A 24472-nucleotide genomic window follows, 5' to 3' on the forward strand; every position below is an offset into this window, starting at 1 on the left:
CAGTTGTAATCACACACTCTTTCTCACTCAAACAGCAGTCTGACAATCTGCACTAGGACCATTTTTTGGCAGACCAGACACTTACAGGACCTGGGGAAATGAACGAGAGAAAGAAGACTAAAAACTTCTTTTCACAAACTAATTAACTCATTTATAGTTTGAATCTCTGGGTTGTTGCTTGGTAATTAAAATTATTAATGAATCAATTGTTAGATGGTGGCTTTTATAAAATTAATCTAAAATTTGTGATTTAGAGGATCATTGATTCACTGGGATTAGCACATACTTGGAGCAATAGTAATGAAATTAAAGGCTTGGTTTGCAAGTAATATTTATCATCCCCCCTTTGGCCACCAGAGGGCAGACAAGAAAACAAAAACAGCCACTGCCACAAATGATATTTCCTGGTCATTTACCCACCAAAGAACAAAACTAGCTTTAATTCTGTTTGTCTTTATTGTCAGATTTCTCAGACAACAAAACATACACAGCAAACATACAGTATACTGTGTATTGGATCACATATTATTAATAAGCAGCTGCAGTGCAAACAGATCCACATCTTGTTTTCATATCCAGTCCTTTGCCTACACAGGTATGCAGCATTTAAAGATTTTTGAAAAAGATGATGAATACAATGTACCAGAACCCAGTGTGACATGATGACCAAATTCTGATTTAACAGTCATGCTGGAGGGACTATGTCACACAGCTGGCCTGGGAACGCCTTGGGGTCCACCCAGAAGAGATGAAGCAAGAGTCTGGGGAAAGGGAAGTCTGAGTATCCCAGCTCAAGCTGCGACCTGGTTCCGGATAAAGTGGTAGAAGATGGATGGATGATTTAACAGTTTGATAGAGTGAGTTCATAAACCACCTGATCAATATTAGACCGGTGTTTTCTTTCCTTTTCCTCTGGTCTCTGCCAGCTCTTGAAGAAAACAGCTATCAGCCATTCTGTAACTTCATCTGCTTTCTGTTTGATTGACAGGTAGCATGCAGCTCTTTATTAGCTCTTTTTTGCTGGAAAATGGTTGAAAATTGGTTAGTAGTTAAATATCCATTATTTCAGCAATGAAAGCTTGGATTGTCAAATTAGTTTTATTAACTAATTAGTTTTATTAACTAATTTGACAATCAAATTAGTTAATAAAACTAATCAGAGTGGCAAAGCCATAGAAAGGCACACCTAGTGTTTTTTTTTTTTTTTTCCTGCAGCTTTATCCTTGTAGTTCCTACTATGTATAATACAATAGCCTAATCCTTTTTCATTTGGGCAGGTTGGCATTTTGCCTGGAATCCCATTAATGTTATATTTGGACTATTGCATTTCTGTTGTTTTTTTTTTGCTATATATATGGACAATAATGTTACTGTGAGTGGCAGGAGACATTGACTAGGCCTGACAGCTTTGGCTCTGAGGCTTAGTTTACCAGGATTCATCGGCACTTTCATCTCCGGCCTGTAAGTTGGAGTGCACCTCCACTTCCCAACATTACATTTCATGAAGGATGCTGCAGAATATTTAGCTTCAGTTAGTGGTCCCAGTGACATATAATATTTCCAGTGAGGGTGAACATTCTTAACTCAAGACTCATGAATGACTCATGTATGTTCAACAGTTTCTTGGTAAAACTACTTACTTAATACATTTTGACATGTTGCATGGTGCAAGTAAAAAATACTTTATTTCTGTAAGTGATACTAGAGCAACTTCTAGAGGTGATGGATAGAGAAGACACTTTATACATTCCTCTGCCTGTTTAAGATGAGTCAAAAAGCAAGATCTTTGGATGGGGGTTAAAAAACTCCTTTCATGCCTTTTCTGTTTCTGCATTCTTACCCTACTCTTAATTCTGCCTGAGTTCATAGTAGCGGAAGTAGCTGCTGTGTGTTGCTGGCATAAGCAGCTGCACACACAGTAAGAGAAAGCACATGAATGCATACTGTATGCAGCTATTAATTCAGAAGTGTGTTGGCAACAAGTTGTCCAGAGATCTTTCCTTACCACTGTCTTGAAACTGAGAGGACCTGTATGAGCCTCCTCGGCATTGTTATACACACAACAAGTGCCCAGATATTTACTGAACACATGAACTCTTTACAGTGTAATGAGCTGCACATTTTCTTACAGTGATCAGCAGAACTGTTTATCTCAGGGTGAGGTGCCCCTCTGCAGTCAACTCTGATCCTTACACTTTTGTTGCACAGATCTCACTTTAAAAGTCATGTTGCTATTTTGGCTTAATATCTGACCTCTGGCCTTACGAGCCAACACATGTCCCACCAGCCCAGCAGAGGTTTGCTTTTATTGGCTGGATTTATATGTCAATCAGAGCATGAAAGCCTCTCACAGGTGGAGAGTAAAGGAGGCCTGTCTGCTATGCTCTGTCACTATCCAGGCTGCCATAAAAAGAGCGTGGTATGCTGGTTAGGGCTCACTGTTGGTAGGCCAGTGTGTGTGTGTGCACAACTTAGAAGGGCTGAGGGTACTGTGTTTGGTTTAAGTTCAGCTCAGGAAACACACTGCAAGCATGGCTGCTGTCCATCGTTTGGTTATCGTCCGCCATGGGGAGAGTGCCTGGAACCAGGAGAACCGCTTCTGCGGCTGGTTTGATGCTGATCTCAGTGAGAAGGGTGTGGAGGAGGCCAAGCGTGGAGCCCAAGCTATTAAGGAGGCTGGCCTGAAGTTTGATGTGTGCTACACCTCTGTGCTGAAGCGTGCTATCAAGACTCTGTGGACCATCATGGAGGGCACAGACCAGATGTGGCTCCCTGTGATTCGTACCTGGCGTCTGAATGAGCGTCACTATGGAGGCCTCACTGGTCTTAACAAGGCTGAGACGGCTGCAAAGCACGGCGAGGAGCAGGTGAAGATCTGGCGCCGTTCCTTTGACATCCCACCTCCACCCATGGACAAGGACCACCCTTACTTCAAAATCATTAGTGAGGTAGGACAATTGGCAGAAATTGATTTTAAAGTACCCAACAGGCAATTAGTAACATTTCTATTGTTGTGTGAGTAAAGCACCTTCTATCATTCTTACTACCTCCAGTCCCGGCGCTACAAGAATCTGAAGCCTGGTGAGCTCCCTGCATGTGAGTCACTGAAGGACACCATCGCCCGAGCCCTGCCTTTCTGGAATGATGTCATTGCCCCTGAAATCAAGGCGGGAAAGAACGTTATCATTGCTGCCCACGGCAACAGTCTTCGTGGCATCGTCAAGCATTTAGAGGGTGAGTGTGACAGTTTGTAGGCTGTCGTCGCATTTGCAGAACAAAGCCTGAATAATCACAGTCACAGACACTCATCTTTACATACACACACAGAGTTGTGGACTACAGTGCATAAAAATAGCACACAGGGACTCTCACACTAGGACTCAGGGACAGAGGAGAGGGTTGTGAGCTTGGTTCCCGTTACAGTCATGACCTTTATGTAGAAAGGTTGGACATTTTCAAGGAGGGGCCAGACACGGATAAGGGAGTGATACAGCCAGAGTGGCTCAAGGGCAAAAGTAAATGTCAGACTAGAATGGCATAATATCAGGATGAAGGATGAGAGAAAAGAGTAGGTCAACTTTCTCACCTTAAAAGTTACAGACTACTGTAATCTAAATAATTTTAAATGCAGTCAGATATAATATGTACATCTGCCCTGCTGACTACTTTTATTATGTAAGACCATTATCCTTCCTGTCTGCCTGTCTACCCAGCGGGGCCACAGACCGCCTTTTAATGTATCAGTTACTTCTGCACTGTCTGCTGATCTGTCTGTCTTTCCAGGTATGTCTGATGCAGCCATCATGGAACTGAACCTGCCAACAGGAATCCCAATTGTATATGAGCTGGATGCAAACCTGAAGCCCGTTAAGCCCATGTCTTTCCTCGGTGATGAGGAAACTGTAAAGAAGGCCATGGAGGCCGTGGCCGCCCAGGGCAAAGTCAAGAAGTAAGCCTGACTCTGGAGGTTCTGTGAGGAGGCAGAAGAAGAGACTGTTCCCATCCATTTGTCAATCTTTATAGTGCATTCCAACTGGGGAAATGTTTAATTGTTCTTTTGTAGACAGGACATTTTCTGCACATTACTGCCCTTTTTGTTAAATTGACAGACAGAGGGAAGACCTGTCAATCAAAGCAGACAGCCTCCCCCTGCAATTTACGCAGCTAAACATCACTCAGCCCTTTTAAGCAATGGTCAAGTCCTTTATGTTGAGCACTTCACCAACCTGGCACAACCAATAAATGATGAAATCATGTTTTTATGTAGGCCTGTGTCTGTTGAATTTTTCTCCTTATCGTCGTGTCCCCTTTTTCTTTATTCAAATTACATTGTCACCGTTATCTATCGCTCCTATTCTTCAGTTTCCCATTTAGAAAACAGTGGTTTCAGCAAAGTGCAAAAGGTGCTGTGAAATCTTATCCATGAGGTAGAGAGGAGCGGGAGGAGGAGGAGGAGGAGGAGGAGGAGGAGGGTAGAGAGAGAGTAATGCAGTCTGGGACACAGGGAGACTGGGAGTCAGTGGGTTCATCATGGCAGCATTCCCATAATGCAGGAAGGTTTAAGAATTTTTGTCTGGCATCCCCTATGGTCAGATCACACTGAGAAGCCCACAGAGGAAAAGTTTTTTTAAGATGACAGCTATAAAAGAAAAAGTCGTGGTCCTGGTAAAAGGAAGGTGACAAATTAAAGGAAAAACCTGAATATATGAGTGGTGGAATTTAACTAATACAGACAATATGCTGTGAGGAGGTCGATAATGCCCTGTCGACTGGGCACAACAGATCACTGAATAGCTTAATGTGTTTGCAGATGATGTAAATCATGCTATGACCTTTGCAGTCACTAGTTAGATTACCAATCAAGATTTTGGACCAGCTCTCTCAAAAAAACACCATCAATCACTGACTGAGGAAACATCTTACCATCAGGTAGAATTCCAGAGAATTCAAGAGTAATGTTTGCCATGGAGAACTCAAGCTGCACAATTTATCAAGATGTTTGCCACCCATCTGAATGTACAATGAAATGAAAGACCTTTTACTGAGTCCACTGCATTCCTTGTATTTGAGTGAGGACTTTAGCATGACAGTGTTGCAGTGCTCAGTAGACAGATTTTAATCGTAAAACTAATGTGTACCAAATATGCAAATTTTCTTTGAGTGTACTACTGACACTTATTTTCAGTGTGAGCACTGTACAAGGTGAGATACATACAAACAAAACATCCACAGGCAGTCAAACTCGGCCTAAGCACAGTGGTGCTTTGAGCTAATGTCAGGATGCTAACATACTCACAAGGACAATGCTACAGTGCTGATTTTATAGGTGGTGTAAAGTCTGTCGTTTTCACTTTCTTAGCAGTAAAGCACTAAAGCTGAGGCTGATGCCACCAACTTTGTGGTCATAAACTAAAATCAACAACAAGACAAGACAGAACCAGATGACCCTCAGGTGGGTGTGATTTCATTTTTTTATGGCAATGGCTATAGTTTTGTACTTCACACATAATGCCTGATTGCAGCATCTGTGGTCACACTAATCCTTTTCCCTCTTTTAATCACACATTAGAATAAAGCACCATTAATACATAATTTACAGTAGCCACATATTCATTTTACAATTGACATAGACAAGTCTTTCTGAGTATCAAACAACATGACATCAAATTGTACTACATTAGTAAAAGACAGTATCAGATAAAAACGCCAGAAACAGAAATCAGCAGGACTGCAGAGAGGAAAGAAGCTAAATGATCCTGGTTCAGAGCTCTCACTCATGTTGTCATGCCACCTACTGGTAACTGAGAGGAAGACCAGCTAATACACAAACCAGTGGGTTTGTGTATTTAATGGTTATTGTAAATAGCTGAAGTATCATAATGGAAATAGAGAAAATTTGCCGGTCTGAAACTGAAAGTCTCAGAATTGGCCGACTGACAAATTAGTTACAACTTCTGGATATTTGGAGTTTGTATGCAGCATTTGTTCTTTTAAAAGTCCACAGGTGAGCCGACATTCAAGGTTAGTCCACAGCATCGTGCCACTTTCATCTGACAGGTCTGTGTCACAGCAGTTCAAATTCACAATATAAGGCAAAAAACAACAGATTCTTCAGTATCCCGTAGAAAGAAGAGGGAGTAAAACAGGCACATAAATCAGGTGAAAAGTGTGTTCTGTTGAGGAGAGGCTTTGATGCTGATCAGGAGGTAATCAGTGTTCAAACTGATCAGGGTCTACGTCTCAGGTGCTCGGATCAGTAGCAGTTTGAGCAGTGGTTTTCTTTTTGAAGGGCTTTAAGAAGCTTGGGAGAGATGCTATCTTGTATGGATTTTTCTTGTACGCGACTGCTTCAGAGGTCTCTGATATGGACATGTCTACAAACTCTGCAGCACTCGTCACATTCTTTTCTATGTTGTTGATCATCTCCCCCTGATAGAAGAAAAACAGTCATCACCAGTCAGGTTTTGGGTCCAGTGGCATTAGTACATTACATCCATTGTTATCAAAACGCTTCCACGTGAGGCGGCCGTCTCACCTGAGTCTCCAACAGCATGGCAGTGTCAGCAAATATCTCGTGCAGCTCTTTGATGCTGGACTCGAGGCAGATGATGTCCTGATGACGAGATTCAATCTCACTCAGAGCCTGGCTTGAAATCCGAGTGACAGAATTGATCTGTGAAATGAAAAGCTGCTTTTATGGTCATCATCCAAACAGCGCCAAGCTATACTCCAACTGCATGTCTAACTGATTCAGTAACAGAAACAAAACTACAATAAGTATCGCTCACTAATGCACAGCTATTTGCATGAACCAGTGCTGAGGGAAATTCCACTAACATCAGATATGAAGATGGCAAGATCATCACGCTGCAGCATCTCTTCCAGCTCTTCATCTGTAGTCACTTTATCCACTGGAACGGAGACAATAGTGATAAGCTTACAGGGCAAAAAGAGCCTGAGTTAACATGTGCTCCTGGATGTTCACCACAGGATGGCGTCATTAAACCTCTACCCCTCCATACTGCTATCCAACTTTCCTTCAAACCAATCTCACTCAAGTTCGATGTAGATTTAAACCACAAACTCTTTGTGCAATCTAAAAGGGGAAACGTAGTCAAAAATAGATCATTAAAATTTAATATTAATCTTTTTATCCATAGTAATGAAGTTATAGGGAAGAATAAATAATATTACTGCCTCAACATTACACCATGAGTTGTTAATGTAGAAATACCAATAAAGATTTTCTTTCTAGTCAGGAGTTGAAATGATAAGGTATTGGTTTATGGTATGAAATCTATTTAGAAAACAATGAACAGAGCGGGAGGAGGAACAAGTGTTTATGTTTTGGTTTCATTTGTTTTTGGCAACTCACCAATCTCCAGCTGTCTCCGAATTTGAGCTTTGCATTTCTCTCTGAAGGAGAGTTGGGCCTTATGGTAGTCCTTCATTATGTCAGCAAACCACCGAGTCAGGTGAGAGTGCTGGTGGAACGCAGTCAGCAGAATTTCAGATCAGATTATTGAACCACAAATGAAAAGGAATTAATTCAAGCATCAACCTTGTACACAAATTGTTGTCAATAGTGAGCTTGTCAGGTGCGTAAAGATTGAGGCCGCTTTTAAATGAATCATTTGGTTTGGATTTTCTCCCTCCCTCCTGGAGGATGTGATAAACTCACAGGTGGCAATCTTTATGCACCTGACATATTACAGGAAATTCAAGCACTGCCAGACCTGGTTCTTCTGAATACGATGGATTACTGAAGTACTTTTATCATCCGCAGGAATGTCATCCTGCATTGCTGGAAGAAAACACAAGACAAACCTAATATAAAAACAAGTACAGCATCAATTTAGAACTTTAATTAAAACTCAAACTGTATACACAACTCTGTACATGCAGTCAAAGGGAAAAAAAAGTTCATTAAATTACAGATTTTTGTTTTTTATCTTGTTTTATCTTTTGTCCTATCAGGGTTTTGTTCATCTGAGACTGTATGTCCAGAGAGGAGTTCACTAGTCTGTCGTTTCCTCTCCATTTGCAAGTCAAATTCAGTGTTATATACTGTACAGTCCCAGAATTTGAAGAAGCGTGATGTGTGGCATGGTTCCTCCTCTCAATAATGATAATAACCTTACACTTTTAAAAACTGCTGGATGAAACACTGTTGTATTTGCACTAGTCGTGCTACGTCCCAAACACAAAATGAGACAAAGCAATACCCGTTGTACAAAAGTACACAGTGCAAGGATTCAAAAAAAAAATCTCCACGTACATTTTAGCTTGGACCGGACCAAGTTGGCGTTCTTTTTGGTCTCAATGTTCAGTTGCTCCAGCTCCTCTTTGGTTCCTGAGAACATCATCATCATCATCATCACAGCATACAATCTGTCATCAGATTGTGTTTTTGTATGATTAATGGATATAATGTATTTAACATTCTGATAATGGCAGGCCTGCCTGTATGTCTGTACTATTTTATCCCTGAACAGCCAATCGAGGATGAATTTAGCTAATCAAACGAGTTCAGTAATTCTTAATAACATACAGATGGGGGATACAGAGGCACCACGTGTGTGTGTGAGACAGATAACTGTTAACAGGTATAAGTGCACATACTGCAGTACAGTGCAACAAATGAATTGGTTATAATCCTCTCTCAGCATGTGTATGCAGATTCTGTAATTTTATACATGCATTAATCCATGTTCAAAGCTTGTGTTTAAATTCAAATTTAGCTCTAAAATTGCCCACATCCATCATTGGTGAAGTGCTTTGTTTATTTCAAAGCATTCCCCCACAGAATACCCTTTTCCTGCAACAAACAGACACGGGTGTGTTTGTCAAAGGCAGGCTGGCCTTTTTGTTTGTCATCTCAGCGTTGTGTGCCCCGAAGGTGGAGATGGATCTCTGAGAGCATCAGCACAACAGTGAAGGCAACTTTTCACTTCTATCATTTGAAAAGTGACTTGAGTTCACACATACAGGATGATGCTGGTACTCTCTACTTACTCTTATCTTGGTTTGGGGTGGATAGAATGGCGCCATGTCTCTTCTCCACTTCCTCTGCTTGACATGAGATTTTTTCAATAAGGCTTCTCACCTCCCCCACCTGAACACACACACACACACACCAGCTTCCGTTAGGCCACTGTATGAGCCAAAAACAGACACGGGCTTTCTGAAATTTTACCGTTCTGAAAAACTCGTCCATGTTGATTGTGCTCTCCGCGTTATCCGTCATATCCGATGTCATCCCACTGCCGCTGTTACAGAGGGAATCTATCAGGATCACCTGTTGCTGTACATAAGCAGCTTTTTGAACGTTGTTAGAACCTGCTACACTTAGATGTGCGATTCAAAAATAATAATAATGATCATACTAATTTAAAAAAAAAATCCGCTTTGACACGACGCGACCGTAACACCAGCTGGACTTATTAGCGTTTTTTTATTTTTAAATTTTGCTCAGGCAACAAGATGTCGTTTATTTCCGGCAACCAGTTTCCATGTGACAGCTATGCTCGCGTTGTCGCAACAGTAAAGAGGAGAAGACCTCACACATCCTGTATATTAGTCTCACTTTCGACGGCGCTCGAGCTTTGTACCTGCACCGCTTCCCTTTGTGGGCTGAGCTCAGAGCGCACATGTGTCATAAAAAGCGCGCAGCACGCAGGCGCGTTAGCGTCTAACCTGGCGAACAAAGGACCCGTTTAACATCTGTGTGTTCACGGTAGCCTACAGGTGCACGGAGCACAGCGGCACACTGAAACGTTTATTAGTTAGTTTTTAGTTGAACTGTTGTATGTGTAGCCTATAAATCTGTAACTGTAAACTGTAATTTCCCAGCCTGGGGTCACTAAAGTCTATCTATCTATCTATATTTATCCTCTAGCTCTGTGCTCATTTTATGTCTTTCTCTTGTTCAGTGGACATGACCCTGACAAATACACAAAGTTCATCATTTTTAGGGCGTGTATTTTGACTGCTATATTTAATACATTGTGTTAAATTTTATTGTTTAGACCGTCCAAAGAAAAGAAATTGCCAACTATTATGATAACTCATAACGCAAAGTGTCAAACATCTGCTGCTTCCAGCTTCTTATACCAAAGGATTTGATGCTTGTCTTTGTCATTTTTGATAGTAAATGAGGAGTTCATTGGACTAATATGCAAATATGCCAACACTGATAATAATATTGACTTGTTCGTGCTTAGCCTATAAATCATTGGCTACCTAAATGAAACATTATAGCCTGATATTTTAGATAAACTGTGGTATTACAGTAACAAAATCTCAGTAAGAAATGAGCCAAAGCCACAACACATTCAAATCTAATAACAGCATCATTTCAGTTTTAAAATGCACATGGATTTCGTTCTATGATCAACTTGCCACATTGTCTGTGCATTAGTCGAGTCTTCCTCTGGCTTTTAACAAAGGTGACACTGAGCCTGTGCTTGGAGACACGGACAGGTCGCTGCATCTGCATCTTTTATCAGAGGGCGCTAAATAACAGAACCTTCAGTGACATACAGCATGGCCTTTCCACATGAGTGACACACTGTGAAAAGCTTCTGTCTCCAGAAGTGTTTCTGTTCATAAATAAAGCAGCAAGTGCTTATGGATCCTAAAGAGCTTCTTGATTTTTTTTTGGTGCATGATACGATACTATTGTGTTTCATTTTACCAGAGTCCATGAGCTAAAGCCTTGGTTTTTCAAGAGAAATTTAACAGACCATCTTGTATCTTAATAATATTAATATAACACTAGTGTGAAGTCTGATGTAAAAAAATAAATAAATAAAAGCTACAATCTCATTTACCTCAACAGATGCCGTAAATGTTGAAGCTCATATCTCATAATCATCCTGAAAGCAGATGGACCCTTGCTGTTATCAGGGCGTTGAAGGATGTTTGCTTAGCCTGCTAACTGACATTAAATAATCTGGCTGTTAAACACCTGTTCAAAGTCTGTCATTTATATCTTTGTCACCCTGTATTTACACACACACACACACACACACACACACTGAACACAGAACACAGAACACACACACACACACTCACACTCACACACTTTTAAGGATTATTATTTTCCATTAAGAAGAGACCTGGCATCTCTTGGATTTCACACGAATGAATCACATTTTAGTTTCATTTTATTATTTCATGCATTTCTCCCTTCCCACCACTAGAGGTAGCTGCAATATCAGAAGCTGAAGATGATTTGCATTTTCTCTTGAGTGTTAAAGTTTGATGATCAATACCTGAATCAGCACGTCAGCATAGTTAGACTCAGGTTTTCTGACAGCTCCACATTTAATTATGTATAACCAACATTTATATAATGTATAACGTTTACAATATTATATAGCCAATCAGGTTGGCTGGTTCACTATATGCTTTCTGAGTCGGCAAAGGAGATCACATAGGTTTTTTGTAATGTGATGCTGTATAGCACAGCTCATATTACAAGGTTTTTTTTTTTTTTTTACCTTTTTTGAAAAAAAAAAAAGGTCTAGGAGGTACACCAACAAAGGAGTCTCATAAATAGTTTTTAAATGGTTGACCACTGCACACATTCTCCTGGACTGGCAACACCTTGCATAGGTAATTCAGTTGTTCTTGGCTTATGTCCTGTCCAGGCTATAATGAGCTGCTAATTACTAATCAGCAGTTTGTCCAGTCCACACTAAAGCTAAAACAGATGTACCAGCTGGCTCTCAGTGTCAGTACTCTTGTCCAAGCCCCCCCCCCTCTCTCTCTCTCTCTCTCTCTATCTATATATATATAGATAGAGAGAGAGTGTGTGTGTGTGTGTGGTTGTGTGTGTTTGTGTGGGATAGCAGCAATGGGGCTTAACATGTCACTGTAAATCATGGGTTGGAGGTGCTCCTTTGCAGAGACAATCTCTTGTAGTGTCATTTCGAGCTAGCTTGGTCAGCAGACTGGTGTCTACCGTCCTGCAATGGATAGACAACACTGAGAGGAATGAACCTGAAATCAAAAGCTTATTTACTCCCAGGGAATAATGATGAACTAATCCACGGCCTCTACATTTCCTCAGTTTAGTAACTTGAGTATGATTTTGATTTTGAAACACAGATAAGATTTCTACATATCAGACCAGCATACTTTACCTGATGGATCTATGAATTATTTATACTTAAAAAAATTACTTAATTCTTTGTAACACGGTAAACTATTATATACTCTATATGATTACAGTTATCAAGTATTGATTATTTATACAAGTTATATATGCTTTCATTTTGGACATATATGTTTAAAATATCCTTAAAATACATATTTGCCTGCAGGTACAGTTATAGTAACATGTAGTTTGTTATTATGTACTGTGAACCAAGGGTTTATACTGCTTATAAATACTATTTACAAGCGGGTTTAAATGAAACCTCTCCATGAAACGAAAGAAGAAAACCAGATGATTTTATTAACAACAGCCATCAGTGGTCCCAGAGGGAATCTAAGCTTGTGCCTGGCAGTTTTGATGCTATGATCTAACTGTTTTCAATGTAGATCAATAATGCATGCTTGCTGGCAGTGCTTAGCAGTGATATTCTGGACTGGCACATCCACGAGTAGGCAGGCAGGTAGCTGGGGAGCAATTCTGCTACATGGCTGAGGAGGAGTTCTCAGTGAAGCAGCAGTAGGACATCAGTGGGGCAAAGTCCAGCAGCAATTTGTGTCAGGTCTCCTCTCTGGGAAGTCCTGTCAAAGCAGATGACTGTAATTAGAATACATGGATATGGTACGACTATCACCTGGTATTAAAATATTGTGTACTAGATGATTTATGGGATATCAGATTGGATTCAAGTATTTTCAGAGTTGGTATACACTTTTCAAAAATGAGATCCTAATGCTGAGTTTCTCTCTCTCTCTCTCACACACACACACACATACACACACACACACAAAGCAGGCATACATAATTTAATATATCCACACCTCTGCTGCCACTGCTCCTAGCACCTGCACCTCTGTGCTGCCTTCTGACTATTTTTAAATGAAAAATTTCATTAGTTATTAAAATACCATCGCAAGACATATGTGGTGATTTTGACCATGGCGGGAGCTAACTGTGGAGTGAATGTAAGCACCTTCAACATGAACCACATAATTAACCAGGCAGGCAAGGGTAGAGGTTTATGCTCAGTGCAATCCAGTTTAATTGCGTTTTCACTTTCACGATTAAAAGCTGGATCTGATATAATCATGTGATGCTCAGTGGGTAGAGTATACGGCTCTAACACTGCCGTGCTGATTCGCAGTGGGCCAGTCCAACAGCAATACCTCCATAAAGGCTTTCCCATAAATAGTAAAGTCCATGCTCATAAATCCTAGATGTTCAGAGTATTCCAGACCCATTTGTGATAAGTTGGCGTAATATATGATTATGTTTTACTGATTTTATCTCTTTCTGCCTCAGTTATTGACTCCCTATATTTCCCAAAATGGCCTCCTGCATCTCACAGAGAACTCGCCCAGACAAGGAACAATAGTTTCCAGCTGAGATAAAACAAATCCTCCCCCTAAACACAATCTTTAACATCCACAGTACATTATGGAAGGAAAATCAAATGCATCTGTTTATTTTATGATGGATTTCTCTCTGTTTGATCATTAAATGTCAGTAAAGAAACAAGAAAAACAAAGTTATTGATCTTGAGAAAGACATATAACAAAAAAACAGTTAAATACAGTTTGCCAGATAATACTCAAGAATAAATGAATCAATTTAATGTTCTTTAACCAGACAATAACAGAATACTGAAATATAACTTGCAATTGGTGCGCTCAATTGACATGCTAATTCAGTTGCACCACTCCTGTTTTAACAGAGTTATCGGTCACTTTAGAGCTCACTAACTGACTATAAATTATTCTTAAATATAGAAATTAATTGTTAATCAGTTTTTACCAGTTGCCATTAATAAAGTTGATACCGTTTCATACGAGGAGAATCAAGAAATGCTTCGTGGGGTGAGTGTGGGAAGGAGGCAGGAGGGAGAGGTGTCTCTTGAGCAAGTTTCTAGAGATCATTAGTTTCAACCCATCCACACTTACACATTTGGCACAGTAAATTCTCTAATTAGTTTGGTCGTGTTACAAGTTTGGAGGCAGTAATCACTTAACAAAACCATTAGAGCTCAATTTGACTGCTTTCAAACACTCTGTTACCAGTGTTGGGCAAGTTCCTTATATATTTATTTATTTTAGATGACTTTTTTATGCATTACTAGAAGTAAATAGACTTTTCAAATGCTTCACCTCCTTGTACATGTAAAAAAACTCAACAAGACAGGTTTAACAGCAGCGATAGATTTTGGAGGCCCTTACTGATCAACAAGAGCCAGCTTAACATTAGCCCTGGTGACAACACACAGCTTTCCTACACTGAACAAAGTCTGCTGATTCCCAGTTTACCAGTGGCTGATGTTAGAAAGCCAGCTAAAAGGACATGTAGAGATTCTAGGGATTTGAAACAACTGAATTTCGATCTGTAATCCCTTATGTAACTCGTTAGTGAAAAAGTAAACAAGTTAATGGCCAAAGCTGTCAGTTCCCGTATTTAAGTGAACGAAAGTGAAAGAATTTCCAATCTCTATGGAAATTCCCTGTTGTCGTTCAGTACTTAAAACATTTCCAGTAGCTGCCCTGTGCCCTGCTGACCAGTCATCAAACTGAATGTTGCCTGAAAGAAGGGTATTACAAGTTTGATAGAAAAATTGATATAATCTCCATTCTCCACTTTATGATATGTTGGACAATCATGGGCATGCTGCAATTCATCACACACCCCATTATCACTTGATGGCATATATTAAACAGAACTTTTTGATTGCCATGAATACTTAACAGATTTACCCTTGGGAGTCCTTCAGTGGAGCACAACACTGCTTATTAACTTCTCTGTCACTCTTGTACTTTTGCGTTTTGCAGATTTAATTGTGTGCACGGTGGGGCACAAAATCACTGACACGCAGGAAATCGAGGTTGTATGAACACACAAGCAGACGCACGCATGTTAGTGTTTAAGTTCTTGTTCTGAACACATAAAATAAATACATTAATTAAAATGTGAGTGACTCTAGTTTAACCTCAACACCAGTCTCTCGTTCCTTCAGACCAGCTCCATCGCCTTATTTTACATTGCTAACCACAGCTGTGGAACTCCTCTCTTCCTTTTCTAGCCCTAATCTTGAAGAACTCTTCATGCTGAAAATAAAGTTGTGCTGCTCATTCACCCAAGATAGATTTTGTTGCTGAGTTTTATTTAGACTACGAAGCTCAGTCACTTTAAAATGGGAAATCTAGGATCCTACTTATTAAATCGCCTTATTTAACATCAAGTATGACAGCAGCCTAGACTGATCTGCAGCCCCAAAATATGCACAACGAAGTCCAAGGTATTTTCATTACTCATTTCCTGTTACAGATGGATACAGTTTGGATTACAAAAGCAAGGTCGTGATGTCTCAGATGTATCAGAATGTGATGTAAATGTCAAATCTGGTTAGTTAGTCAGATCTTCCCTTTGATGCTGTGCACTGAAAAATAAAATGTTATATTGTCATATACAGGACTTGTATTACTGCCTCTATTATCACTAATCCAATAAAAATTCTCAGGTGTTGGTGGCATATCAGCACAGAGAGTCATGCTTTCTTGCTTCGGCTTTGTCAGAAAAAGCCCTTTTTACATGCAACGTTTTCTCTCAGGCAATCTGGCTCCCCCCAGTTTCATTACCTTTTATAACAACCTGCCAGTGCCATTTATGTAAATGGTTCATGATTTCATCTTTAACAGAAAAACAGCAGAGTTTTTTGTGCTTTCATTTTAGTTTCAGAGGAACAATGAAGGGACACTCTAGAATAGTTTTTCCTTCCCTTCCCTTTTCCCCATCTGAGCTCACCATGAATAGATGCCATAATTTATCAGAATGGATCGTAGTTGAAGGCTTCAAATGACGAATAGCAGCAGAACAGAACCTGGAGGAGGAGGATTATAAAGGGAATGAGAAGGAATGACCCACCCTGAATTATTTTACATCACAGGGCTACAAATGTCAGAATAGGCCTCCCTCTTTCTCTTTTGTCGTTCCTAGTTTGTTTGAATCACACACAATACAAAATCATTACATCTTGATAGTTGGGGACATCAATGAGAAAAAGTGTGAAAAAGAAGAAAGTAAAGAAAACAGCCATTGGGAGAGCAATTTAAATGCTGTTTTGGGAGGTTTATTTTATTGCATTTTCTTGGTCTGATGTTACTGTTCCTAAATATTATGTCCTCTATCCTACACCAGCTGTACTCATCACCTGCTTTTGTTTATTTTAAACCAAGACACTTGACTTTTGTGTGTGTGTGTGTGTTTATATTTGTTGCAAGGCCCACTTTTCACAGACTTTTAACAGGAAATGAACTGGGTAGCGAAAGATTCAAAGTCTGAACATGGACAGCGGCGAGTATTGCAAAACAAAAAAAACTAGCAAAGAACAGCAGTTCTGAAGCTCCTTTTGCAGAAAAAGATTATTCACAAATCAATTATACATGGACAGATTTGAGCTCTAAATCAGCGTGACAGACTAACATACTCTGGAGACTCAAACTTCTATCTGATGAAACCTTAGATGACACCCTGGCCTTAAATCTCATAATTATAAAGAAACTGTCATAATGGACAACAGTTGCTGCTGCCTGTCTACCAAATGGGCAGCCTCCTCACCCTGTATGTCTAGTCATTCAGCATGACAGATCCCTTTTCTTTTAGTTGCTCTAGGGGAAACTGCAGGCTTTAAGCACCATTTCTCATTTTCAGCTGAGGCAAATGATTACAGTAAGCCATGAACTGTAGCTCAAGGCTCTTCGGGTATTCAAGTCTGACTGACACTGACAAGGTAGGTCTGCAGCAGATGAACCTCGTCGACTCCTGGAAGCATCACTGATCACAGCCATGACGGAACTGAAAAGGGAGTAAAAAAAATACTGGAAATATAAAATGGAGGGGACTTTAAAATATACAGGGTCACGTTTACTATTTGTTGGAAGTTCAATGAAAAAAAATACCAAATCATATGGAAATGAATGTTTTCATTTGATATTGGCTGCTCACAGGAATAAAATCAGTTCAAAGTGGCACAGGGAAGATTTCCTTCCCAAGTCTCAATGGAGAGATGATTTGAACTATAGATGGCAGTCTTGTGTGATGACTCTGTCCTCCTGATGTCAAAAACAATTCCATTTTCAGCAAGAAAGTCTGGTAAAGCTAAAGTTTAACCAACACTAATTACTGTAATTGCAATTGTTTACTTTCATTATGTGATGCTGATTGAAAGTGAGGTTGCTTCCCTTTGAAACCTCACAAGGCTTTCATTTTCTTTTCTTTCTGTGGAATGTTAAACATGCTGGATCAGTTCAGTCTCAGCACAGTCTGGTGTGTCAGCCTTGTCTCAGATCACAGTCAGAGGTAACCTTCGCACAAAAGAACACCCAGAGTGATACTCTGAAGACCTGGGAGTGGATGAGGAGATGATTTTGGCTTTCACCTCTTGGCGCAGATTATGCTGTGATGTTGCTTCCTGTTTCTAATCTGTGTCTAGACATTATTCACTGATCTGTATGACCACTGATCACAGATTGTACTGTGTATGTACATAATTGTAGGTAATTGTGATTTGGTTTCCACACCAAATGTCATGGCAGCCCATCCAATAGTTGAATGTTGGACATTTCAACATCTCAGTGTTTCAAAATGACCTGAAGGATACAGTGTTTTTGTCATTTCTGTTCTACGATTACCTGTCAGTTATTGGCTGACTTGTTCTGTCTGTGCTGCTCCCAAAGATAAGTATGCAATGAACATATATAGGTGTATAGGTGCAGGAAAATTAAATTATCAATCCAGCTTAAAGTTTTATTATGTTACTTTTGAGAAAAAAGGACTAAAGACTAAAGTTTTAAACTGACAGGTGATTTTGTTAATCATATTCGACTTTTGTGTCAGCCTTCATTCCCCCACTTGTCTGATTAATTCATTTTGCTATAGGCAAAATGACAGAGCCAAAGGTGGACAGAATCAGAAAATGGACAAAGGGAATTAGTTTCATTTAGAAAAGGACAGAGGGTTGAGACGAGGAAGCTGTATTTCACCAAATTAAAACAACAGAGCTGAAGATGGGAGGACATAAAGTGAGACTCTCTGCCACTTGTGGCAGTGTGTACACCTCCCTGGTCTTGTGCTTATCTTTCCTCAGTGCACACGTCCTCTTGATAAATGCTAAGGGCAGGAAGAAGTGTAAGTGAACATGAAACAGGAAAAACAGTAATAGTAGTCATTTGTATTCTACTCTTTCATCTATTAAAAAAGCTTTACTTTTGGTATGTGAAGGAGCATACTGGAACCACTGCATTGACACTCTAGAGAAAGGTTTGGCAAGCATGAAGAATAATAGCATTTAAAAAATATTAGCCTCTGAGGCCTTTGGAACAGGACAAAAGCCGAGGAAGTAAACATGGGAATACAGATATTAGGCACCGGTGATCTGTTTTATTTATGAGAGCTTAAACTTAGGTTTTAAACTACTGGAAGAATCGATAACTAAGGAGTAACTTGAACAGTCCGTCTCCCTTAACAGACAGAGCCATACCACTGTCCATGCCAAATGGCCTGAGGTTGTTTACCAGGCTAAGGGCAGAGGTAAATGTGTGTAAGATGCCAATTAAGTAATGTAGCTTACTCTAAACTAAAACAGTAAGTAAACGATGTGAACGACGACTCTTTGGCTGCTGACCACATTCTAATCCGTAACAATGACCCCATCCCATTAACCAGTTGGAAAGATGTTTTAACTTAGCTTTGAATCCATTTATGTTCTGGATCATCATGCTAATTTTGTTTTGTGTATGTGTCTTGTGTATTGGGGATTTAATATCCAGAAAAAATGCCTAAAGGCAAGGGCAAGTCAATCCATGGGAAAATCAAAGTTAAAAGGCAGGTGCTGAAGGCTTTTTCGGCACATATGAACTACACAAGCTTTTTACATTCACACTTTATATAACAAATTTTGATGTTTATAGGATTTATCCAAGTACTGGTTCCTTGTTTTATCATCTACAGTATTTCAAGCAGAATAAGATTGTCCAGACTGTGATCAAGGTTAAAAAACAACTGTGTGAGCCACACATTGACCATAAACCATCCGAAAAACAAGTCACCGGTCATCACAGGTGAATGAAAATGATGCCAGAAGCTAAGATTAAAGACTTAAACTATTTTTAAACATGCAGTTAACTGCTAATGAGGCCTTTATTGTGCATTTAATTTACATGTCTATTCCTTAAAGTCTACAAAGATATAATTTGAGTAGGGAGCAGATGTCACATCCTTCAGCTGACTGAAAAACTGAAAGATTCTGCAAAACGCTTTTATTACAAACTGACAAAACCTGCAGAGCAGAACCAAAACTGATGAAGCTGCTAGCAATATTTTTGTTCAAAATGTTCTCATTTCAATCCATTTGTATTTGACCTCCAAATGTTAACTGTAATTCACACTTTGAGCAAACACTGCAAATTAATTCACATAAAAAGTAATGCTTATTCCAGTGCTTCCATGGAAACGCTCCTTCATTGTGTTCTCCCTCCATGTGGGGTATTAGGGTCCACATACGCCAGATTTCAGGTGGAATAAAAAGCCTTTGTTTTGATTTTTTTAAGTGACAAGTCCTTGAACATGTTAACAGTTCAGTTTGCCTGTAGTCTGCCTCTCTGAATCAGATGACAGAATTCAAATAAAGAAGTAAAGGAAAGAGTCTTTCTTTTTCCAGGAAGCGTGTGAATGCACAATGGAAGTTTAGCCATGTGACACAAGCACAGAAACTGATGTAAATGAGTCAGCCATTCTGCCCTTAGGTGCCAGTATAAATCACATCACAAATGTAAGACTAATGATTTAACTGTCAAGTATAAATTCATGCATAGAAAGGGTTTGAGCACTATAGATACGGCAGACATCACCTGTCAAACTTGAGTATTAGAATATTTGAGTATTTGAGTGACAGCTCTCAGTTTTTATTTTATTTTTTATGCAGAATTATTTGCAGCATTTGTTTGTTAAACTTATTGAAAACTATATCTAAATATATCTGCTAAAGCCTTTAAAGGATTCAAAGTTCAAAAAGCATATTCTGTACCGTATTTGGATTTGATCAAGTCCCTTAAGAACAACACACAGATTTTCTTTCTTTCTTTTTTTTTTTTTTTTTTTGTATTTTCTGATCTGATGCTTGAATCAATGGGAAGATATCATCTGTCATGGTCTAAATAAAACTTTTCTGATCTTTCACTGCTTTGATCAAGGTTTTGGGTTTAGGGGTTAGGAAAGGCTCTGGGTTTGGGACAAGGTGACAACTTTGTTTAGTTTATGGGATCTTTAGTAAGTGGTAAAATGGTTGACCAGTTAACACGTGGCTGAATAACATCATAGTGCAACCTTTGCTCTTGACAGACACGAATCTACTAGAATGAAATTAATTTGTGCATGTCAAAACTGCAGCATTAGTGGCGTGAAAAGGACAGATAACTGCAAGCCCAACATGATATGTTTGCCCTTGGAGAGCTCCTGCTTTTTTACCATGCTACTTTGTAACCTATATGGCTGCTTGACACATGTACTTTTGCCCATGTGAGTCTGCTTGCCCAGAAATTGTTCCACGTTGTCCCTGAGTGAAAGAAAATGGGCACCAACGTAACCAACAGCGTCTGAGCGGAGGGAGGCAGACGAGGGGTCACACAAGGAGAGAAAGAAGCAGAGGCTATTATTGGATCACTGAAGGGAGACGTCAGTCAGTTTATCTAAGGATTATACAGTATGCCTGAGTACACACATGCACATGTACAGTCGCAGCAGCCTACACACACACACACACACACACACCGTATCACTCAAGAGGATAGATCCTGACAAGCATATCTTTAGCCTCTTAACTCTCCAGAAATCTGCTAATAAGTGGAAATGAAGACTTGATTAGAAAATAACTAAGCCAACCTTGTTCAAATTGTATGACACGCTTGAGATTTCTAAAGGGAGAATTAGAAATTTCCTGAAGCTTGGGAGTTTTGTTCTACATTGTGTGACCAGATAGTTGCACATAATGCTGCTGCAGCAGCAGCAGAAGCAGCCTGTGTGGCGTGCCAGGGCTTCTTTGTTGAGCCAAATGTGCCCTGTCCAATCCAGGCGAAGAGGATCTCCTCCTTTGTCTCACCCGCTCCACGAATAAACAAAAGGTTGTTGTTGCATATCATGGAGGGGACATAACATAACATAACATCTACAACAAGCATAACTGTCTGGCATTCACTTCTTGTAGCTACAACAGCTGTTTTTTAATTAGCTCTGTTCCGACTCTGAGGCTTTGTCAGAATACAGGAGAACCCTGCTACAAGGTGATTGGAAGGTAGAAATGTTGAACTTTTGCTGGTTCCAGTATCTTGCACGTGTTCCAAAATCTGATGCTTTTCTCCATTGTATTTTATGATGAAATGATTACCTTTGGCAATTTCAAGGCATGGCCTTGGGTTCTGAGAAGTTGTGATGGTCATTTTTCACAGGTAATTTTATGGACTAAACAATTACTATAAAGGCCAATTTAGAACAATAGTCACCAAATGAAAGCAATCATTAACAAATATCATAATTTCTCCAAAGAGGCACTTTATGTTCCTAACTCTCCTCTATTATTTCTATCCAATCTTCATTCGATTAATCTCCCCATGAGCAGAAGAAGAAGAGAGAATAAAATGGATAGGACTGGTCACACCTCTGCCAAAACACACACAAACATCTGTAGCTCTGTTTGAAGTGGAACAGTCTCTATTTAAAGCGTTCTCCTCGTCTGGCTAACTTTCTTTGAAAATGAGTTGAACAGGCTTCTAAAAATCTTTAACCTTTAAATGATTGGAGTCAGTACCCCGAGAAAATTCTTTTTATTGGCTTAATGTTGAACTCGTTGGCCAGCGGAGGCATGAGGCCTGAGGTTAGCGAGGAGACACAGAGGGCTAAGGAGAAATCAATAAGGCTGCCATCACCTCCCACAAGTGCTCAGCATTTAATAATGAATTTAAAGGGGGCAGAGGGGTTTGTCACAGCAGACACAACTGAACACACACGCATACATGCTAGAAATCCAAGTGACCATTTAGACTTCAAAGATTTGTGTGATCAGTATTTTGTTCCATTTTTAAATATTCTCTAACATTCATATTTTTTTCCTTATTACATCTTCAACTTTTAACTTACTTACTCTTTACCTGAGAGTCGGCTCTGACACTGCCTGCAGCGATGGCCCCCAAAATACAACCACAGCAGGAGAGAGTGAAATCAATCATCTCATGTGGAACACAGGAAGAATAATCTAACTGGATTCTGGAAAATGAAAGATCAGAGGACAGTCCTGCAGATATAAAATGCCCAGTAAAGCCGTTTAGCATAGCAAATGTGTCAGTCCAAGTATAAGAGGGAAAAAATGTAAGGTGGATGACAGAAACAAGCAGCGATACCTGTAGATGTAAACTGAAATGGTGGTTGTGTGTTGCTTGGACTTTGCTGACTCTTCCCTGCAGCTCTGATTGTCAGCTGATCAAAGGGCAGCTGAGCCTCCATTAGATTCTTAATGTTGACTGATAATGACGCTTGTTGTTAGGGCTGGGCAATACGGTCGAAACTGATGTCATAATAACGTTGTAAACAGAATTTTATAAAATGAAACAGTATGATAATATCACCACAATACAATTCCACTGAGATCTGGTTGACAGTAATATTAAATTAATGCTCAACCCTTTTTGTTACTGTGTGTTTGAACAGATTGCAGTGTGAATTTTAGGAGTGGAATGGTTGCATTCAAGTCAACGCAAAGATGCAATAAGATGCAAATTTCCACAGGTGGCACATTGTGGAAACGAGATTTGAAAATGTTTAAACTTTAGAGAAACGCTGTCATAAATGTGTGCAGATGAGAGGAAATAGGTGATAGACTGGAACTAAATAACAGAAAGAAGTGGAGGTGAACACTCACGTAGTAATGCTGTAATACGCTGCCTTGGTAGTTTGCTTACAGTTAACGTCAGTGCAGCTGGCAAACAGCAATGTATTTATGTCAGTAACTGCACTACTCTCAACACACACACACACACACACACACACAGACAGTTCACACACCAGTAGCAGATTGTGAATTATAGGACTTCTGTGAGCTGTTGAGAACTGGACAGATTCCTGGGCGTTTTCTGGTACTGACTGGACTCCTCGATCATCCTAAATCCAAACATTAAAAAGCCTCCACTAGTTGAGAAGAATCTGTGGTGAAGCTGATGTCCCCAAACAGATGGACAGATACACTTCAGGGACTGCACAGAAAGAAGCTGGGTATCCAGAATTGTGTGTGTGAAACCATTTTAACATAGATTACAATTACTGATAAGCCTTTCTTAAGCATTCTGAATAACTAAGAAGAAATATTTTAAGGAAGACTGTGCACTGATTGCCGACTGCTTTGCCTCATATTTTGGATTTCCGTTGCCAATAGAAGAATTGTCACATACATTTTGTTTATGCAGTCTCACACTGCTGCACCACACCAGTCAGCATCAGAATACATAAAACCATAGTCAACACAGTGCACATTTGAATTCAGCTCTTGCTGTTAGGCATGGTGAAAGTTTTTCGACTGAGGAATGTCATTTTCCTGCAGTTTGGTGGTTTATGAGAGTATAGACAGATCAGCCACAGCATTAAAACCACTGACAGGTGAAGTGAATAACATTAATCATCTGTTTACAATGCAGTGTTCTGCAGGGAAACCTTGGGTTCTTGCAATCATGTGGATGTTTTTTGACACTCCCACCCAGGTGGGGCATATCCAGGTTGGAGAGTGTATTTGGTCTGCAATGCACAGGACTCAAAGGATCCAATATTCCAATGCCGGTAACCACAAAATATCACCAGAGGTCTTGTGTCCCTCCCAATGAGAGATCAGGGCTGTTTTGGCAGCACAAGGGGGACTTGCAAAACATTAATCAGAATCAGAATTGAAATCAGAATTCGTTTATTTATCCCCAAGGGGAAATTCTTTAAACCATATTATAAAACAGAATTTTATAAAATAAAACAGTATGATCATATCACCACGATACAGTACAATAAACAGGTGGTTTTAATATTGCACATGATCTATTCTTTACTGTCTAACATCTGCCTTGTTTTTTAAAACCAAAGTTCACTATTTGTATTTGTTCAATTTTCAACAACAAAACTTTCAACAGTTTTTGTTTTGATTGCCCATAGCCTTTCCACTTAGGAAAGAAGGCGGCAGGTGCCAACCTGTCCACCCACTTGCTGTATTTCTTCTAGTATCTCTGAATTTTTATACACTAAATG

The 24472-nt window shown here is 39.7% G+C and overlaps 2 protein-coding genes across 3 annotated transcripts; one reads left to right on the plus strand and one right to left on the minus strand.

Moving 5' to 3' along the window:
* The first annotated feature begins 2425 nt into the window (after positions 1–2425).
* pgam2 (phosphoglycerate mutase 2 (muscle)) lies at positions 2426–4266 on the plus strand. Its single transcript, XM_046375786.1, has 3 exons — positions 2426–2948; positions 3054–3234; positions 3784–4266. The coding sequence occupies exons 1-3, from the start codon at positions 2532–2534 to the stop codon at positions 3951–3953; spliced, it is 768 nt and encodes a 255-aa protein (XP_046231742.1). The 5' UTR covers positions 2426–2531; the 3' UTR covers positions 3954–4266.
* A 1191-nt stretch (positions 4267–5457) lies between these two features.
* Positions 5458–9673, minus strand: LOC124051959 (syntaxin-2-like). Of its 2 annotated transcripts, none has more exons than XM_046375784.1 (9): positions 9612–9673; positions 9197–9269; positions 9016–9115; positions 8279–8353; positions 7737–7804; positions 7376–7484; positions 6838–6911; positions 6536–6673; positions 5458–6429 (listed from the first exon to the last, which is right to left on the minus strand). In XM_046375784.1, the coding sequence occupies exons 1-9, from the start codon at positions 9650–9652 to the stop codon at positions 6241–6243; spliced, it is 867 nt and encodes a 288-aa protein (XP_046231740.1). In that variant the 5' UTR covers positions 9653–9673; the 3' UTR covers positions 5458–6240. The 2 variants fall into 2 exon arrangements, with proteins under 2 accessions (XP_046231740.1, XP_046231741.1); XM_046375785.1 differs by having other exon boundaries at positions 9587–9660.
* Between the last annotated feature and the right edge of the window lie 14799 nt (positions 9674–24472).

The sequence above is a fragment of the Scatophagus argus genome, chromosome 20 (genome assembly GCF_020382885.2).
Source record: "Scatophagus argus isolate fScaArg1 chromosome 20, fScaArg1.pri, whole genome shotgun sequence".
In the NCBI taxonomy this organism is placed as follows: domain Eukaryota; kingdom Metazoa; phylum Chordata; class Actinopteri; family Scatophagidae; genus Scatophagus; species Scatophagus argus.

What these genes read in the sequence shown, in the direction of transcription:
- pgam2 (XM_046375786.1), top strand. Translation starts at nt 2,532, where the DNA reads ATGGCTGCTGTCCATCGTTTGGTTATCGTCCGCCATGGGGAGAGTGCC. An exon ending in ACTTCAAAATCATTAGTGAG is followed by an intron (nt 2,949 to 3,053) that starts GTAGGACAATTG and finishes TACTACCTCCAG; the next exon opens with TCCCGGCGCTACAAGAATCT. An exon ending in CATCGTCAAGCATTTAGAGG is followed by an intron (nt 3,235 to 3,783) that starts GTGAGTGTGACA and finishes CTGTCTTTCCAG; the next exon opens with GTATGTCTGATGCAGCCATC.
- LOC124051959 (XM_046375784.1), bottom strand. Translation starts at nt 9,652, where the DNA reads ATGTGCGCTCTGAGCTCAGCCCACAAAGGGAAGCGGTGCAG. An exon ending in TGGACGAGTTTTTCAGAACG is followed by an intron (nt 9,116 to 9,196) that starts GTAAAATTTCAG and finishes GTGTGTGTTCAG; the next exon opens with GTGGGGGAGGTGAGAAGCCT. An exon ending in ATCGTATTCAGAAGAACCAG is followed by an intron (nt 7,485 to 7,736) that starts GTCTGGCAGTGC and finishes GCGTTCCACCAG; the next exon opens with CACTCTCACCTGACTCGGTG.